Raw genomic sequence first — 19,845 nt, 5'->3', positions numbered from 1 at the left:
GGAGTGAATAATCGGGGCCAAGTGTTTAATCAATGCAAGGTCACCCACTCTTGTAAAAGACACAAAAGACAGTTGACTCAGAATGGTCTCATTTGCAAAATGGAAAAAGCAGAACTTTTTGACATTTTAAAAGGACTTCCAAGGAAACCAGGATGGCTATTTATGTTCATCATGAAGTGACTCATACAAGTCACGTGCTTTAAAACTAGGAAAAGGCAATGCTAATTGCATAAACTTATGGCTCCCTAAGTAACAATAATAACATATTGTATAGAATTTTAGAGTTCACGATGCACTTCCATAACTCATGTCTTATTTTTTTTTTTTATTTTATACTCAAAACAATCTCCCTCAAGTATTATTTCCCTAGTTTTGAACAGGAGGTGATTGAGGCTGAAGTGACTTACCAAGGTCACACAACTTGAAAGGGGCAGACCCTAGAATTAATTAAAGTACGAAGTATGCATCAGACACTGCATATTCTGCATACACCGGGGTACAGTAAACTACAAGGTGGAGGGAGGGGAGCAAATCCAGCCTATAACCTGTTTTTGTAAATAAAGTTTTATTGGCACACTGCTTCTGAGCTACAAGGGCAGAGTTGAATATCTGCAACAGATACCTTAAAAAAAAAAAAGTCCAAAATATTTGTTATTCGGTGCATTAAAAAAAAAAAAAAGTTTCAGTCCCTTGACATATATAATCTTTAAAAAAAAGTATAATAGTTTTAATCTGTATTATACTCACATCGGACTCCTGGTGGTGCAGTGGATAAGCGTTTTGCTGCTAACTGAAAGGCTGGCAGTTCAAACCCACAAGCCGCTCTTCAGGATAAAGCTATAGCAGCCTGGTTCTGTAGAGATTACAGCCTAGGAAACCCTATGTTGTTGTTGTTAGGTGCTGTCAGGTTAGTTCCAACTCATAGCAACCCTATGTACCACAGAACGAAACACCGCCTGGTCCTGCGCCATCTTTACAATCATTGTTATGCTTGAGCCCATTGTTGTAGCCACTGTGTCAGTCCGTCTTGTTGACGGTCTTCCTCTTTTCCACTGACCCTGTACTTTACCAAGCATGATGTCCTTCTCCAGGAACTGATCCCTCCTGACAACATATATAAGACACAGTCTCTCCATTCTTGCTTCTAAAGAGCATTCTGGTTGTACTTCTTCTAAGACAAATTTGTTTGTCCTTTTGGCAGGCCATGGTATATTCAATATTCTTCACCAACACCACAATTCAGTGGCATCAATTCTTCTTTGGTCTTCCTTATTCATTGTTCAGCTTTCACATGCATATAATGTGATTGAAAATACCATGGCTTGGGTTAGGCTCACCTTAGTCTGCAAGGTGACATCTTTGCTTTTCAGCACTTTAAAGAGGTCCTTTGCAGCATATTTACCTAATGCAATGCATCTTTTGATTTCTTGACTGCCCCTATGGGACAGTTCTATTCCATCCTATAGGGTCACTGTGAGTTGGAGCCGGCTTGATGGCCATGATATTTGTGCCCTAGGTATCTGTGGTAAAATGAGTTCCTTTATGTGGTTTTTGCCTTGGGTCTTTGAAAAAACAGCTTGAGAGATTTTTCCCGTAAGCCCTGAGGAGTTACCTTTGCCCTAGTTTTCTACCCCAGAGGGTTTGTTATTTTTGTCCACCTTGACTGATATTTCCTAGGTAAGCTGTAAATAAGGATAGTTTGATACTTTTTGCCTGGCCCTGAGCTGCAGCCTGCCCCATGACTGGTATGTACCTTTCAGGGACTGGTCAATATACTATGCAAATGAAAGGACTATAGACTATGCAAATGAAGTGTCTGTGGCCTACCAAGAGGGGATTGGTCTGTTCATGGCCCTGGTGGGAGTGCCATGCCTTGAAATTGACAAGGAGTTGTAGATCTAAGCAGTCAGCTCCACAGAAGTTTTAGCAGACAGAAAGAAGCAAGAAAACAGTAGGAAGAAGCAGAAGGAAGAAAGCAGAAAGAAACAGCAGAGAGAAGCATGAGGGAGGGAGAGAAGGCAAGGAATCTCCTAAAAGAGCTGTAACACTGGTCAAGGGCTATAATAACAAGGACAGTGACAGGCCCAAAAGGGGCCCAGGGCAGAGCAGGAAGTGACAGATGGCAGAGCCAAGAGGAGCCTTTCCTGAGGGGGCCAAGAGGAGCCTGTCCTGAGCCTATTCATTCTGATCCTGAGTTGTACCCTGTTCCTTAATAAACCACTTAACTGTAAGTATGGTCTGTGAGTTCTGTGTAACCATTGCAATGGGTTATTGAACCCAGAACAGAAGTAGAGAGTGCTGTGGGAGGATGGCTGGTGTCAGAATTGGTAAAAAGTTTGGAGGGCAGAGGTATGTCTGACTTCCACCTCATGGGAATCAGCTTTGGGCTGATCTTGGTCATCATCCCCCCTGAAGTTAGACAGGGTCTGATGGTGCCGCTACTACTCCTTCCGCCATTTTACAGTACCTCTTATAGGAAAAGCACAGCCCCACCTTACCAGGAGGTCCCTTTACAGCCACTTGGGTCACCTTCGCAGGTGACAAACACACCTGAGAACTTGCAATCAGTTGCCTTTTGGATTGAAGTACTGTACTCAGTTTTCCTTCTGCCCGTGTTTCTTTTCTCATAAAACCACTCCTCCGCCCAAGGGGAGAGGTCGGGGGTGCCGGGAAACTGCTTCAAGACCAGACAGAACAGGCAGGGACGATTAGCAGCTGCCCTGGAATGATCATTTGGGGAAAGGCATCAATAATGTAGGCTGCACTGCACGGTGGGGAGATGGTTAAAGAAGCCAGATTCCAGACCCCGGGCTTATTCTGCACCTTTCCCTGGACCCCTGGCAGGAGCAAGCTGGAGGAGGGGGACTCCTCTTACTCCCACCTTCCTGGGCTCCTTAGGGAAGCTAGCAGAAGGGGTAGGGGGCAGTGAACAGCATCCTTGCTGAGGCTCAAGTCCAGCCCAGTGCTAGGTCAGAGGGTTGTGCCAAGGGGGCTTAGAGAAGAGGGACAGAGACATCCTCTTATTTTCCAGAGGAGCCATGGGGTGGCAGGTACATCGCTAGATTTGGCTTCCCGTGCTGGGTCTCCGTGGAGCACTTTGCTGGCGATGACCCGGAGTTGATGAGCTGCAGCCCTCCCCTCCCTCCTCTCCGATCGGGGAAGCCTCCTCCTCCTTCTCCCCCCTTTCCCCCTGGCAGCTGGCACAGCAGCCCCGCTCTGCGCCAGCCTTTGTGGGAGCCCTCAGCTCAGAACGCGGCTGCTCTTGTCATTTCTCTGCTTTCTCCTGTCTCAGCCCCTGACTTGGGCAGGCGATGGATTCAAGGGCTTTGGACGGCTTGGATCCCGGGGTGCTGATGAGGTGGGACCCTCAGAATAGCTGGAGGACTTGCTGCACTGCCCACTAGCTGGCTGCCTGAGCCCCAGGGCTGATGCGATACAGGTAAATGGGTTTCCAAGCAGCTGAGGGGAGACGGGCAGGTGGGAGGGGGTCCCGTGGGGATTTTCGTCTTTATTTCCCTGTTACAACATTAACCTCACATGCAAAGGTAGAAAGATGCCCATCTCCCTGGTCCCCCTTTCTGAGTAGTTTCTCTTGGGGTGTAGGCAGCCTGTTTCTACGTTTGCCTTCTTTCTGTCTTTAAGAGTCTCATCTCCTTTCTGCATAGTTTCTCTTGGGGGAGGGAGGAGAGTGGAGAAGCAGACACCTCGTTTCTAGCTCCTGCTTGTTTCTTTCTTAAAAATTTATTTCCTTTTCACTGCCCCTCGCCCCCCAGGTGGCACACAGGTCTTTGCTGCCTGCCCTGGACCCGGGGCATTTCTCCAATGACCATCGTTTCTGGCCTAAGTCAAATTCTACTTTTTTATGGCCTTACCGGCTCCCCACAGTCAAGTCGACAGCGGTCTCTTTTTGCTGTGAGACCCAACCCGGCTGGACAAGTGGCAGGCTCAAGCAGGCAGCCCCCCTCGCGGATGGTTGTGGGGACCCCGAAACAAAAAGTTCCTGATGCCCATGGGCCCGACCTTGTTTTAAATGCTCAGTCCAGCGTGAAGGCGTCGGTAAAAGGGAGGCGGCAGATGGGGTTTAGGCTGTTGAGAATAACTACATCATCTTAGGAAACCACTTCCCCCGTTTATATTTAATATGCGCCCCTCCCCGCCTTCTGGCACTTAAACGAAAGGCAGTGAAAGCTCCTGATGCCCCTCTAGCCAACTCCCTTTTTCTCTTTTATTTTGGAGAGCGGGTCTGAGGGGTGGCTTTTGTTTCTCAGGGGAGCTGTAGAGAGGTGAAGAGTCTCTCTCTCCCCTTTTTCCCTCGGGCTGATGGCTCAGCGGACAGAAGCTGCGAGGCCCTTTTCCAGGGGCGCCTGCTTTGGAGGCTCCTGAGAAACTGAGACTCAGGCGCACAAAGTGGAATGCAGACAGAAGCTCAGAGCACCTTCCCCGGGGCAGTAGGCCCACTGTGGCCAATCAAGGAGCGGAGCTCATATGTGCGCCCTCCTCCTTATCCACTGGGGGAGGGTCTCCACTAGGTGCCCGGACTCCGGACAACGGACGACTTCAGGGTGGCCTTGTCCCACACTGGCTCCTTCCTTGCTGAGGGTCTCAGGTACTTGTGGCTGGTGCTGGCCCCACACTCCTCATGGGGTCTCTAGTCGCCCCCACCCCAAAACCCCCAGCCCAGGTCACGGGAAAACCTCCAGCTCCAGAAATCTTAGAAACTGAGTTTATCCCTGTTGATGTTTTGTTTTCTTCCCAGACATGGGAATCTGTAGAGACACATAAAGATGTCACTCAGGGCAAAAGTTTGCTCTCTCCAGATTTGAAGCCTTGAACCCAACATTGCCTCCCCACCAAGCCCCCTCGCAAAGTAAACAGAAAGATCACAGGACCAGGGTTCAGGAGGGAAAAGGTGGACTTGACATTGAACAAATACAGGGCCTATGACCTGCAAAGTAACGCCAAGGGTAAACCAAAAAACCAATCCCACTGCTGTCCAGTCAATTCCGACTCGTAGTGACCCTATAGAACAAAGTAGAACCGCCTCATAGAGTTTCCAAGGACCGCCTGGCAGATTTGAACTGCCAGCCTCTTGGTTAGCAGCCAAAGCACTTAACCACTAAGCCACAAAGTGTAAAAAAAAAAAAAAAAAAAACAAGTAGCTCTGGGTAATTCTGCACCAAAAGCTCCAGCCTCGTGTCTTTATTTTATTTTTGTTTATTTATTGATTGATTGATTGAAATGTCAGCCTCCAGGACAAGAGGGCCCCAACTACCAGAGCAGAGGAGGGAGTTTCTATTCCAGGATCTTTCTAGCCAGGCTTTCTTCAGAGGGACAAGCAGACCAGGGCTTCTGGCGAGGTTTCTGACCCTCAGCCAAGGCCAAGCATGTCTGATGGAGGAGGAAAGATGGGCTCAGCTAAGTGGGAGAGGCTGCTGTGGAGAATCCCCAGACCCTCAGCTCAATGTGGGGACCTTGGGCCAGCAGCCCCAGCACTCCCTGAGCCTACAGGGAATGCAGAGTCTCAGGCCCCACCTGATCTGCATTTAATCACCTACCCAGAAGCCATGGAGTCTCCTGCTCATCAGCCGCTCAGTGCCTCAGTGGCAGCATGTCGTGGGGCCACTGAGGGACCATGACAGGCAATGGGCAGTGCAAGGCACATAGTAGGTGCTCACTTAATACTCGCTACTTGTTTTAAAAAAATGTAAATGTGTTATTGTTGTGTGCCGTCGAGTCCATTCTGACATATAGCGACCCTGATAGGACAGAGTAGAACTGCCCCCAAAGGGTTGCCAAGGCTGTAATCTTTATGGAAGAATCCCTGCTGATGAAGCGGTTAAGCACTCGCTGCTATCGGAAAGGTTGGTGGTTTGAACCCCCAGGACTCTGAGGGAGAAAGATGCGGCAGTCTGCTTCCATAAAGATCACAGCCTTAAAAACCTTTGGGGGCAGTTCTACTCTGACCTATAGGATCAAACAATGAGTTAGAGTCGGCTCAATGGCAATGGGTTTGGTCTTTTAAAAAATCTCCTCAGAAGCAGATCACTAGGTCTTTCTCCCTCTGAGTGGCTGGGTGGGCTCAAGGTGCTGACCATTTGGTTAGCAGCTGGGGGCTTAATCACTGCACCACTAGGGCTCCTTCTGGTAAATATTGTATATTGGTAACAAAATATTTGACATTTCAGCAATCTTCACAAGTACAGTTCAGTGATCGTAATTACGTTCATAGTGTGGTGTGACCGTCACCCTTATCTGTTCTCAAATTATACCATTACCCTTGTCAATGTTGGCTACTTCTAAATTACTCTCCTGAGCGGGGGACATGAGTTCAATTTCTCTCTCTTTTTTATTATGGTAAAATACACATAATATAAAATTTACCGTTTTAAGTGTTTTAAAGTGAACAATTCAGTGGCATCTGGTACATTCGCAATGTCGTACAACCATCGCCTCTCTCTAGTTCCAGAACTTTTTCATCACCCCAAACAGAAACCCATTAGTGGTCATTCCCCATTTCCCCCTCCCCTCAGCCCTAAACCCAAACCAAACCAGTTGTCCTTGCGTAGAACCATTTCTGACTCATGGAGACCCCATGGTTTCAGAGTAGAACTGCGCTCCGTAGGGTTTCCAAGGCTGTGGTCTTTTGAAAGCAGATTGCCAGGCCTTCTTCCATGGCACCACTGGGTGGATTTGAACCACCAAACTTTGGGTTAGTACTTGAGTGCTTAACCATTTGTACCACCCAAGGACTCCTCCATCCCAAAAGCTCTACCAAAAACAAAACAAAAAACCCATTGCTGTGGAGTCAGTTCTGACTCTTATCAACCCCATGTGTTACAGTGTAGAACTGTGCTCTCTAGAGTTTTCTTGGGTATAATCTTTAAGGAAGCAGATTGCCATGACTTTCTTCCCTGGCACTGCTGGGTGGATTCAAACCGCTAACCCCTCAGTCAGTAGTTGAGTGCTTAACCATTGGCACCACCCAGGGACCTCGCCAAGTCCTAAGCAACCATTAATCTACTTTCTGTCTCTATGGATTTGCCTATTCTAGATATTTCATATAAATGGAGTCATATAATATGTGACCTTTTGTGTCTGGCTCCTTTCACTCCTGGTTTCTTTTACGGCCCTCTTCTTTCACATGTCCCACTTGCCCCTAACCATTAATCGCCCAGCTCAGATATGAGTAAAGGAACCATATTATGTTGTTGGTGTTACAACAGTGTGGGGGGCTCAGTCCGCAATCGTTTTTCAGGACAGGAGGCAGCGATGCTCCCTGTTTTCTAAAGTGGCTCCCACTTTTGACACCCAATTATTTCTCTCCAGCAAACACTAACTTTCATTTCAGCCCCAAGGGGATACAGTTTCTGGATTTGCTTTCACCAGAGTTTTAAGATCCCAAGACGAACGGTCATTGAATCAAAGCGGCACAAAGTAGGCACTCAATAAATATTGGTTGAACAAAGGAAGCACGCCACCACTAATAATTGCCTTGTGGTGAATTAACACCTTAACATAGTAATCTGTTGATACCACACATGGCCACTGTCTGGCCAAAGGGGCAGAGTGAGCAGGGGAGCACAGGGAAACACTTGTTGTTGTTGTTGTTAGCTGCCGTTGAGTTGGCTCCAGCTCATGGCAACCTTATGTATAACAGAACAAAACGTTGTCTAGTCCTAAGCCATCTTCATGATCATTGGTTTGTTTGAGCCCATTGTTTTGGTCATTATGCATTTTGAGTGCCTTTCAACCTATGGGGCTCATCTTCCAGCACTATATTGGGCAATACTCTGTGGTTAAACATGGGATTTTCACTGGCTAATTTTCAGAATTACGTTGAAGCACTTACTGATGAAGATCAATGACTACAGCCTTCAGCATGGGTTACACCTCAACATAAAGGAAATAAAAATCCTCACAACTGGACCAATAAGCAAAATCATGCTAAATGGAGAAGAGATTGCAGTTGTCAGAGATTTCATTTTATTGGGATCCACAATCAACTCCCAAGGAAGCAGCAGACAAGAAATCAAACAACGTATCGCATTGGGCAAATCTGCTGCTAAAGATCTCTTTAAAGTGTTAAAAAGCAAAGATGTTGCTTTGAGGACTAAGGTGCGCCTGACTTAACACATTATCTTTTCAATTGCTTCATATGCATGCAAAAGCTGGACAATGAATAAGGAAGACCAAAGAAGAATTGATGCCTTTGAATTATGGTGTTGGCGAAGAATATTGACTATACCATGGACTGTCAGAAGAAGGAACAGATCTGTCTTGGAAGAAGTACAGCCAGAATGCTCCTTAGAAGCAAGACTTAGTCTCACATTCTTTGGATAGGTTCTCAGGAGGAACTAGTCCCTGGGGAAGAACATCATGCTTGGTAAGGGAGAGGGTCAGCAAAAAAGAGGAAGACCCTCGGCAAAATGGATTGACACAGTGGCTACAACAATGGGCTCAAATATAGCAACAATTGTGAGGATGGCACAGGACCGGGCAGCGTTTCGTTCTGTTGTACATAGGGTTGCATGAGTCGTAACTGACTTGATGGCACACAATAACAGCAATTTTCAGAAGTAGATCCCTAGGCCTATCTTCCTACTCTGTCTTATTATGGAAGCTCCACTGAAACCTGTCCACCATGGGTGACCCTGGTGGTATTAGAAATACCAGTGGCATAGCTTCCAGCATCATAAGCAGCATGCAAACCACCACAGTACAACAAACTGACAGATGGGTGGTATAGTGAAACACAGTACTAAATACTGAGGAATCAAAAATATGTATTCACGGAAAAAAATCCAAGAACCTTGAGGTTAAGCAGAACTATCCACACCCCTCTGCCCAAGAATGACTCAGAGGGGAGATGCATGGCTTAGTCTGAGCAAGAAACATCAGCGGAATGGTATCCTCCTGGGAATAGTGTTTTTTTTTTTTTTTTTAATCCTGGCAGTCTTGTCCTTGTTCCTTTTAACCTTCCAGTGCTGGTGGAGTCAAGAAAATTTCAGAGAGAGAGAGAATCCAGCATTTGGACCAGCTGCAGCATTGCCCTATGTCGCTTGCTTTGCCCAGCCTGAACGAGAAGAATAATCGGTCTACCTTCCCCCAAGTCTTAATCGAGTCTTTCCTGTTGGCCAGGCCCTGTTCAGCTTTGAAGATCCAGCAGAGAATGAAATTATAACTGCAACAATAGTAATAAAATGGGGCTTACTATGAGCTGGATGCTTTTGTGAGCACACTGCATAGAATTCAGTTCTTTCATCCTGACAACAACTCTACGAAGTGCATGATCTTATTATGTCCACTGTGCAGATAAGGTAGCTGTGCCCCAGAAAGGGGAAGTGGCTCAGAGAAGGTCACATAGCTGGAAGGGAGAGATCCAGGACTCAAGACCAAGCAGGCTGGCTTCAAAGTTGGGGTGTTTGTTCACTAACTCCTGCCAGTTGAGGGCTATTCCAGGGGTCTCTCTACCTGTCTCAGGCAGGTAGAGAGCTGCTGGGTCCACACAGGCCCCAGGAAGGAAGTTGCAGGGGCTGGAGGAAGAAGCCATGGGTATATGTGGGCAGGTGGAGGGTGGAGGTGGGCATTGGCTGAATTCTTTAGAGTAGACTTCATAGCAGAAGCACCTTTCGAGCTGGACCTTAGGGTAGGGAGAGGGAAGGACATTCAAGACAGAACGGAGACAAAGAGAATTTTGGAGGTGTGTACAGGATTGGCAGAGGGCATGGGGTTTGTGAAGAGGGCCATGGGAAATGAGGTTGGAAAGGAGGTTGGGGGCAGTATCAGGGAAGATTCCATTGGCAGTGGAGAGTCATTTTGAGTTCGACCAATGGACCATGGCGAGTAGGAGAGAGTAGAAATTCAGAGAGAGATGACTGGGGAGAAAAGGATTGTGACCTTTCTGGATTGGATGAATGACAGCCGACCAAGGTGTGTTGGAAGGCCTGGAGAAGAGCTGGCAGTGGGAGAGGAAGTGTCAGGAGGAGCCACCAACACTGACATGTTTGGAATGTGGGAGTGAAGGAGCAAGAGGGAGCCCCATCTGGCTGGGAGGATCAATCTACTGCCTTAAGGGTTTCTTGCAAATTTGACAGCCAGAGGGTGCCTGTGAGCACCTGAGTCAGGGCATGCCCCTCCTCTGCTCAGAAGCCTCTGTGGCTCCCACCTCACTCAGGGTAAAAACCCAAGTCCTCTCTGTGGCCCACCAGCCCCGTACAGACCTACGTCACCTCCATGCCCCTCATTCTCCTCCTCGCTCACTCCTTGTTGTTTCCTGAACACAAGAGGCACAGTCCTGTCTCAGGGCCTTTGCATGGGCAGTGCCCTCTGCCTGGAAGGCCCTTCCTGACACCCTCATGGCTCCCCCTCCTTCTGCACGTCTTTCCTCAGATGTTTCTTTCTCAGTGAGGCCTTTCTGACCACCTTATTTAAGTGAGAATCCACGTCCTCTCCCTCCTCTCCTCTCTGGTTTCTTTCCTCCATCTGACATTCTGTATATCGCACAGGTTTACCTTGTTTCTTCTCTGTCTTCCCCACTGGAACGTTCTCTCCACGGGGCAGGGATTTCTGTCTCTCTTGTTCACTGCTGGGTCCCCAGTGCCTAGTATGGGCCTGGTACACGGTAGGGGTTCCATAAGTGTTGCTGGGTGATTGAATGAATGAACGAATGAATGAGTGAGTGAGTGATGGTGGAAATAGCAGAGCCACGAACTGAAGAAAAGAATTCAGTTTGAGATTTAGCGGCTCACATGGGTCCTGCATGCTGGGGGTCTTCCCTCCTCACTTCTCCCCCTAATCCTCCTGCAGGTCTAGGGCTACCATGAAAACCATTCAGTGGCCCCAGGCAATCTGTCACCCTGGTGATGACACCATCGGGCTGGAGGGGGAGAGCAGAGAGCTGCCCGGCCTCGCCACAGTTTCCTCTCTCCAGGAGGAGTGTTCCCGCTCCACTGGGGGCTATGTGGGCTTGCTGGTCTCAGCCTTTGCCATCTGCCTGGCATTTTATTTTGCTCTGTTCTCACGAATGTGGGGCAAGTCTGGAGTTTTGCCCCGAGCGATGACAGCTGTTGTCAGCCCTGGCTGTATTCTTTCTTTCACCTTGCTTTTGGCTCCTCTACCCAAGCAAAGACGGGATGCAGGGCAAGCCCACTCTGTCTGGGACGGTGGCTCTGGCTGTGGTTGGAATCAGCTCGAAAGCACTGTGCATGCCTGTCTCCTTGTCCTGGTGCTGAAGACAGGAAGGATGGGGCAACTGTGGGTACTTAAGCACCTACATGAAAGGAGGCGGCTTTTTCGGATCATTCGTTATGAGTTTTGTTTTACTATTGTGGTGAGTGTATAGATAACATGACATTTACCATTTCAACAATCTTCCCACGTACAGTTCAGTGACATGAAATAAGCTCAGCATGTTGTTAACCAGTCCTGAATTTTTCCATCATCCTTAACGGAAGCTCAGTGCCCCCTAAGCTTTGTGTCTTCCTTCCCCCCTTTCTCTTGCCTGCCTCTGGTAACCACAAAACTTTGATCTCTATAAGCTTGCTATTCTAGATATTTCCTATAAATGGGGTCACACAGTATTTGTCCTTTTGTGACTGACTTATAACATGTAGCATAATTTTCTAAGGTTCATCCGGGTTGTAGCATGTGTCCGGACTTTATTTCTCTTTGGAGCTAAGCCATAATCTGTTATATGTATGTACCACATTTTGTTTATCCATTCATCTGTTGAGAGGTGTTTCAGCTGTTTCCATGCCTTGGCTATTGTGAATACTGCTACAATGGCCATTGGTGCATCAGTATCTGTTTAAACTGCTGCTTTCAGTTCTCTTGGGTATATACCTAGGAATGGAATTACCGGATCACATGGAAATTCCATGTTTAACTTTTTTATTATTGTAAAAATACACATAACTCAACATTTGCCACTTCAATATTTTTCAGCTGTACAACTTAGTGATGTCAATGACACTAAACATGTTGTGCAAGCAGTGCCCTTAATTGACGTCAAATTTCCCCTCACCATACACAGAAGCTCACTGCTTCCCAAGCAATGGTTCCCCTTCCCCCTTCCTAGTGACCATTAATAAGCCTTCATCTCTATACATTTGCCTATTCTTGTCATTTCACATAAGTGAGATCATACAATATTGTCCTCTTGTGACTGACTTATTTCACTCAGCTTAATGTTTTCAAGGTTCCTTCACGTGTAGCATGTATCGGGACCTCATTCCTCTTTGTCTCTGTGTTTAACTTCCTGAGAAACCACCAGACTGTTTTTCTCAGTGGCTGCACCATTTTATAATCCTCAGCAGTGGACAAGGGTTCCATTGTTAAGGGTTTTTAATTCTCAGTAAATCCTGGGCTCTTGCCCCGCACCTGGCTACCTACCCTGGAGAGTGTTTATTTGGAGCCTGGAACGCAGTTTTACTACCGGCCAAATACAACATCATCCGGAAGGTGACGAATGCGTTTGAAGGTTGATTAAAATGACATTTGGATTTTCTTCATCCTGGCTCCTCCTTACCAACCCACTGCCGTCAAGTCCATTCTGACTCCTGGCGACCCTGGAGGACAGAGGAGAACTGCCCAATAGGGTTTCCAGGGCTATAATCTTTATGGAAGCAGATTGCCATATCTTTGTCCTGAGGAGCACCTGGGGGTTTGAACCACGGACCCTTCAGTTAGCAGGCGAGCGCTTAACCACTGGACCACCAGGACTTCTTTGACTCCCCCTTGGGAGCTGTTGGAATCCAAGGCCTGTAACCTTCACCCTCTTCAGCCAGGAACTCAGGCAGAGCTCCCATTTCCGTAGGCCTTAAAGACCTGGTTTTGTCGGAGGCCGGGTTAAGATGTTTTGTTGACTGAGATCACTGCAGCAGAGCAGGCCATGAAGGAGCAAAACTGCCCAGGAGAGGAGTAGACAAGAAGCGGAAGAAAGAGAATAAAGGCCAGAGAGAGAGAGACAGAATGAGAACCCAGATGAGGGAAAACGATTTCACGTGTAGGTGCCTTTTTTTTTTTTTTACTGTGGTAAATATACATGTAAGGAGCCCTGGTGGTGCACCGGTTCAGCACTCAGCTGCTAACCAAACGTTGGTGGCTCAAACCTACCCAGTGGTTCCACAGGAGAAAGACATAGTGATCTATTCCCATAAAGATTACAGCCTAGACATACATGAATACCAAAAAGCCAAACCCACTGCCGTTGGGTCGATTCCAACTTGTAGCCACCCTATACCACAGAGTAGAACTGCCCCACAGAGTTTCCAAGGAGCACCTGGAGGATTTGAACTGCCGACCTCTTGGTTAGCAGCCGTAGCACTTAACCACTATGCCACCAGGGTTTCCATATATGAATAACTTCAGGCATATGTATATACATGTTTATGTGTGCTGCATATATTTTCAAGTATAAAATAAAGCACATAGTGGGCACAGCTATGTGTACTTCCTACAAAAAATCCAACCCATTGCAATCGAGTTGATTCCAACTCGTAGTGACCCTATAGGACAGAGTAGAACTGCCCCCATAAGACTTTGAAGGAGCACCTGGTGGATTTGAATCGCCAACCTTTTGGTTAGCCGCTGAATTCTTAACCACTAAGCCACCAGGGTTTCCGTATAATTCCTAGACACAGCCAAACACCTCATGGGATTGGCCTACTGGGTTTGAGGGCTTAGGACTATAGTCTTTTGGGGCAACTCAGTCCATTGGCATAATATAGTCCATAAAGACAATGTTCTACAACCTGGTTTCGTGAGTAGCATCTGGGGTATTAAAAGCTTGTGAGCACCCATCTAAGATACAACTATTGGTCTCTACTCATCCAGAGCTAAAGAGAAAGAAAGAAACTAAAGCCTCAAAGAAGAAACTAGTCTACAGCACAGTCTACATGAATAATGACATCACTTACCCTGTGACCAGAAGAACTAGATGGTGCCCAGCTATCACTACCGACTATTCCCACAAGGAACTCAATAGATAGTCCTGGATAGAATGGAAGAAAAAATGTAGAACAAAACTCAAATTCCTAAAAAAAAAGAAAGAAAGAAAAAGGCTAGACTTACTGGACTGGTAGAGACTATTGCCCTGAGATATTCTTTAAACTTGCAACTCAAACCACTCCCAGAGGCCACTTTTCAGCCAAATGACAGACTGGCCCATAAAATAAATAATGTCACTCATAAGTACTATGCTCCTCAAAACAATCACCTAGATGAAACCAAATGGTTAATATTCACCCTAGACCAAAGATGAGAAGGCTGGGGGGAGGCAGGGAAGCTAGATTAATGGAAACAGATCAAACAAAATTAAAATTAATGAGAATGCTGATATATTGTGAAGAATGTAACCAATGTCACTGAACAATACGTATAATAAAAAAAAATTTTTTTTTATTAGAAACTGTTAAATGAGAACGATTTTCCTGTGTAAACTTTCACCAAAAGCACACACGAAAAAGATTGTTATTAGGTGCCGTCAAGTAGGTTCTGACTCATAGCGACCCTGTGTACAACAGAACCAAACACTGCCTGGTCCTGTGCCATCCTCACAATCATTGCTATGTTTGAGCCCATTGTTGCAGCCACTGTGTCAGTTCATCTCATTGAGAAATTTCCTCTTTTTTGCTGACCCTCCACTTTACCAAGCATGATGTCTTTTCCCAGGGACTAGTCCCTCCTGACAACATGTTCAAAGTATGTGAAACATAGTCTCGCCATCATTGCTTCCAAGAAGCATTCCGGCTGCACTTCCTCCAAGACAGATTTGTTCGTTCTTCTGGCAGTCCATGGTATATTCGCTGTTCTTCACCAACACTGTAATTCAAAGGTGTCAGTTCTTCTTTGGCCTTCCTAGTTCATTGTCCAGCTTTCAGATGTATGTAAGGCAATGGGAAACACCATGGCTTGGGTCAGGTTTACCTTAGTCCTTAAAGTAACACCTTTGTTTTTTAACACTTTAAGGAGGTCTTTTGCAGCAGATTTTCCTAATGCAATGTGTCATTTAATCTCTTGATGCTGCTTCCATGGGCATTGATTGTGGATCCAAGGAAAATGAAATCCTTGACAACTTCAATCTTTTCTCCGTTTGTTATGACGTTGCTTATTGGTTCGGTTGTGAAGATTTTGTTTTCTTTATGTTGAGGTGTAATCCACACTGAAGGCTGTGGTCTTTGGTCTTCATCAGGAAGTGCTTCAAGTCCTCTTCGCTTTCAGCAAGCAAGGTTGTGTCATCTCTATAACACGGGTTGTTGAGGAGTCTTCCTCCAATCCCGATGCCACGTTGTTCTTCATATAGCATAGCTTTCTTGGATTATTTTCTCAGCATACAGATTAAGTATTGTGAAAGGATACAACCCTGATGCACACTTTTCCTGACTTTAAACCATGCAGTATCCTCTTGTACTGTCCGAATGACTACCTCTTGGTCTGTGTAGTTTCCTTGTGAGCACAATTAAGTGTTCTGGAATTCCCATTCTTTGCCATGTTATCCGTAATTTGTTATGATCCATGACACAGTCAAATGCCTTTGCATAGTCAATAAAACACAGGTAAACATCTTTCTGATATTCTCTGCTTTCAGCCAATATCCATCTGACATCAGTAATGATATCTCTCATTCCACGCCGTCTTCTGAATCTGGCTTGAATTGCTGGCAGTTCCCTGTTAATGTACTGCTACAACTGCTTTTGAATGATCTTCAACAAAATTTTACTTGTGTGTGATGTTGATGATATTGTTTGATAATATCTGCATTCTGTTGGATCACCTTTCTTTGGAATAGGCATAAATATGGATCTCTTCCAGCCAGTTGGCCAGGTAGCTGTCTTCCAGACTTCTTGGCATAAATGAATAAGACTTCCAGTGCTGCAATCAAAATGGAAATAACTAGAATGCTGATATATTGTGAAGAATGTCACTGAACAATATGTATAGAAATTGTTAAATGAGAACCTCATTTCCGGTGTAAACTTTCACCAAAAACACATATACCCATAAAAAAGGATTATGGTCTAGAAAATCCCATGGAGATCAGTTCTACTCTGTAACACATGGGGTTGCTATGAATCGAAATCGACTCAATGGCTCTCAACAACAATAACAAATATACTTGTAACAAAGTATCAGATATTTCAACAATCTTTACATGTAGAGCCCAGTGACATTAATTATGGTCATCATGTTATGCAACCATTACCCTTATCCATTCCCAAATTTTTCTATCACCCTTGACAGAAGTTCAGTGTCACCCAATTTTAGCCTCTTTTTAACGAACACTTTCATGTTCTCAACAGGAGTCCAGACCTGTGTAAATTCAACTTAAATGCAAAGCATGGGGAAAACATTTGTTAAATGAAACCAGTGCTGCTTCCATCAAATAGTGTATTGGTCAGGGAATGCTGCTGTAACAAATAGGCCACCATTGTATAGAAGACTAAGCACAATGAAAGTTTGTTTCTCACTCGCCTAGAGGAGGGTGTTTCTTCCTGGTCAGTGATGGTTCTTCTCCTCCATGCAGTGACTCAGGGGCCCAGACTCTCTCTATATCATGGCTCCACCACACACTAGGCTTTTGTGGCTGTGTCCAGTCAACAGAGGGGAAAGAGTATGGTGGAGGTACACTGCTTCTTCAAGCTTGGACCTGGAAGTGACACTCTCGGTTCTGCCCAAATTCCATGGGTGATAATTAGTCAGATGGCCATACCAAACTCAAGAGGAGCTAGGAATTTAGTCCCTCACTTTTCAGGACCATTCTCTGTTCACAAAGCTGTTGTCTTGGTTTTGGTGGTAGTATCTGGCAAACTTTAAGACCTGCACAATTTAGGAATTCCACTTTGATGAATTGTTCTACAGAAATATTTGCAGAGTTTCACAGAGATTGATGTGCACGGTGTTGGCCACAACATTTTGGGGAATAGCAAAAAATTGGAAAGACCCAGATGCCCACTATTAAAGACTAGATGAATGCTATGGAGTCATTAAAAACATGCTGTAGGACCTGATGGGGAATGTTTTCCAAGATACATTATTAAGTGAGAAACAAAATTGGGAAAATATCTCTGTGTCTTTCTAACTACTTAAATCCCTGGGTAGTCCAAAGAATTTGCACTCAACTACTAACCTAGATGTTGGAGGTTCAAACCCACTCAATGACTTGGAGGAAAAAAGACCTAGTTATCTGCTCTATAAAGGTTACAGCCGAGAAAACTCTATGGAGCAGTTCTACTCTGTAACATGGGGTCACCATGAGTGGGAATTGACTCAATGGCAATAGGCTTAGGTTTTTGGTTTTGTCTATCTTCCTCATAATTCCATACTTGTAAAAAATTATTCTACATGTGTCATATATGATTGTGTATTAGTTTTTTTTTTTTCTCTTTATTGCTGCCCTATCAAATTACAACAAATTTAGCAGCTTAAAAACACACAAATTACCTCACCATTTCTGTAGGTCAGAATCAAGGTATTGGCAAAGATGCGCTCCTTTCTGGTGACTCTAGGGGAGAATCTGTTTCCTTGCTTGTTAAATTGTTGGCAGAATTTAATTCCTTGTGGCTGCAGGACTGAAGTCCTGCTTCCTCGCTGGCTACCAGACGAGGGTTGTTCTCAACTTCTAGAGGCTGCCTGTATTCTGTGACTCATGGCCTCCTCTGTCTCAGAATCAGCAAGAGTGGGTCAATTCCCCTTCATGCTTCAAATCTCCTCTCTTCATCCATTCCATCCATCTCTCTGGCTGACTCTTTGGTCCATCTTTTAAGGGCCCAATTGATTGCATTGGACCCACCTGGATAATCCAGGCTAAATTTCCTATTTTAAAGTCCATAATATTAATTCCACCTGCAAAGTCCCTCTTGCCATTCAATGTCATGTACTCAGGTGTAACGCCAAGTGTGAAGGTGATGGGGGCCAAAATTCTATGTACCACAGATTCTGTATGTTTCAGGAGAAGTGGGCCTCAGCAAGAAAATGCTCAGCACCAGGCTCTGGGTTAAATGCTTAGGGAGAGGCCTGGATCCATATCCCTGACCTGTCTCCCTCCCCTCCCAGGCTGTGGAAACCTGGGCAAGCCACTTTACCTCTCTGAACCTCTGTCTCATCTATAACATGAGGGAGTAGATTCCTCACTTCCTTTGTGACTTGTATTTTGGTGGGGGAACCTAGCCTAGTATCCTTTATCTTTCTATGTTTTTTTTTCCGCCCTGCTCAAAACTTGGTTACAGGAAGGAAGGTTATATTTAATCCCTCTTAAAAATTTTTTTTTAATGAATCTAGTAAGATCCCTGGGTGGTGCAAATAGTTTGTGCTTGACCACTAACACTTGGGGCCTCCATGAGTCAGAATCAACTTGAGGGCAACGGGTTTACTTTTGCTTTTAATGAACTTTAGCTTTGAAAATATTTATTGCAGTGTAACAAACAAGCAGGAAAATGCCAAAACAAATTTTTACACATGTATACACTGTGCCTCCACCATCACCCAGATCAAGATTTAGGAAATTTCCAGCTCCAAATAGATAGGGTTGCCAGATTTGGCAAATAATACAGAACACCCAGATAAATTTGAATTCCAGCAGGCTCCTGTGTACCACATCCCAGTCAATGCCTTCTCACTCCCCCGAGGTAAACAGTATTCTGACTCTCATCACTGTAGTTTAGCTTTGCCTGCTCTTGAACTTCATGTAAATAGAACTGTGCAGGGTGTCCTGTTTTGTGTCTGTCTGTGAGATCATCTACACTCTTGCTTGTTTTTGGTGTTGTTAGTTGTCATCGAGTCAATTCCAACTCGTGGTGATCCCATGCATGCAGAGTAGAGCAGCTCCATAGAGTTTTCAAGACTGTGACCTTTTGGAAGCAGATTGCCAGGCCTATCTTCTGAGGCACCTGTAAGCACGTTCTTTTTCATTGCTGTGTAGTATTCCATTGTACAGCTATACCACAATTTGGTTTTCCATTCTCCTGTTGATGAACATTTGGGTTGTTTACGGTTTTGAGTTATCATAAGTAGAGCTGTATGAACAATCTTGAACACAACTTTTGGTGAAGACATGTACTCACTACTGTTGGGTTTATGTTTAAAGAGTAGAACTACTGGACAATTTTTAGTCTTTAAATTTTCCTCCCAGGTGGAAAGAAAAAGACATCCTCCCACCCTAATGAATAAATTGGGAGCTTGTAGGGCTGCCTGGCCCTTTTCCCCCCGCCCCCTTGGATGAAGGACCTTGTGGGCATTTTTTTATTTTTATTGTGCTTTAAGTGAAAGCTTACAATCAAGTCAGTCTCTCATACAAAAATTTATATACACCTTGCTATGTACTTCTAGCTGCTCTCCCCCTATTGAGACAGCACATTCCTTCTCTCCACCCTACATTCCCATGTCCATTCAGCCAGCTTCTGTCCCCCTCTGCCTTCTCATCTCCCCTCTGGACAGAAGCTGCCCACATAGTTTCATGTGTCTACTTGAGCCAAGAAGCTCACTTCTCACCAGTATCATTTTCTGTCTTATAGTCCAGTCCAATCTCTGTCTGAAGAGTTGGTTTTGGGAATGTTTCCAGTCTTGGGCTAACAGAAGGTCTGGGGACCATGACCACCGGGGTCCTTCTAGTCTCAGTCAACCATTAAGTCTGGTCTTTTTATAAGAATTTGAGGTCCGCATCCCACTGCTCTCCTGCTCCTTCAGGGGTTCTCTGTCGTGTTCCCTCTCAGGGCAGTCATTGTCTGTAGCCAGGCACCATCTAGTTCTTCTGGTCTCAGGCTGATGGAGTCTCTGGTTTACGTGGCAGTTTCATCTTGTAGGCATTTTTGAATTCCCATCCTGTCCCTAAGAGCATCATGTGTTTTTCTA

General features: G+C 45.4%; 1 protein-coding gene across 1 annotated transcript in view; it reads left to right on the top strand.

The window, feature by feature from the left end:
- The first annotated feature begins 3,230 nt into the window (after nt 1–3,230).
- The window catches only part of CACNA1A (calcium voltage-gated channel subunit alpha1 A), a 366,456-nt gene continuing 349,841 nt past the window's right edge, over nt 3,231–19,845 (top strand). The window contains exon 1 of the mRNA XM_049877067.1: nt 3,231–3,439. Within this exon, the coding sequence (XP_049733024.1) occupies nt 3,429–3,439 (11 nt within the window). The 5' untranslated portion in view covers nt 3,231–3,428. The remainder of the gene's footprint in view (nt 3,440–19,845) is intronic.

This window comes from Elephas maximus, chromosome 3 (assembly GCF_024166365.1).
Source record: "Elephas maximus indicus isolate mEleMax1 chromosome 3, mEleMax1 primary haplotype, whole genome shotgun sequence".
Lineage (NCBI taxonomy): Eukaryota > Metazoa > Chordata > Mammalia > Proboscidea > Elephantidae > Elephas > Elephas maximus.
The sequence above is the reverse complement of the archived record's forward strand: the minus strand, read 5'-3'. Positions and strand labels throughout refer to the sequence as shown.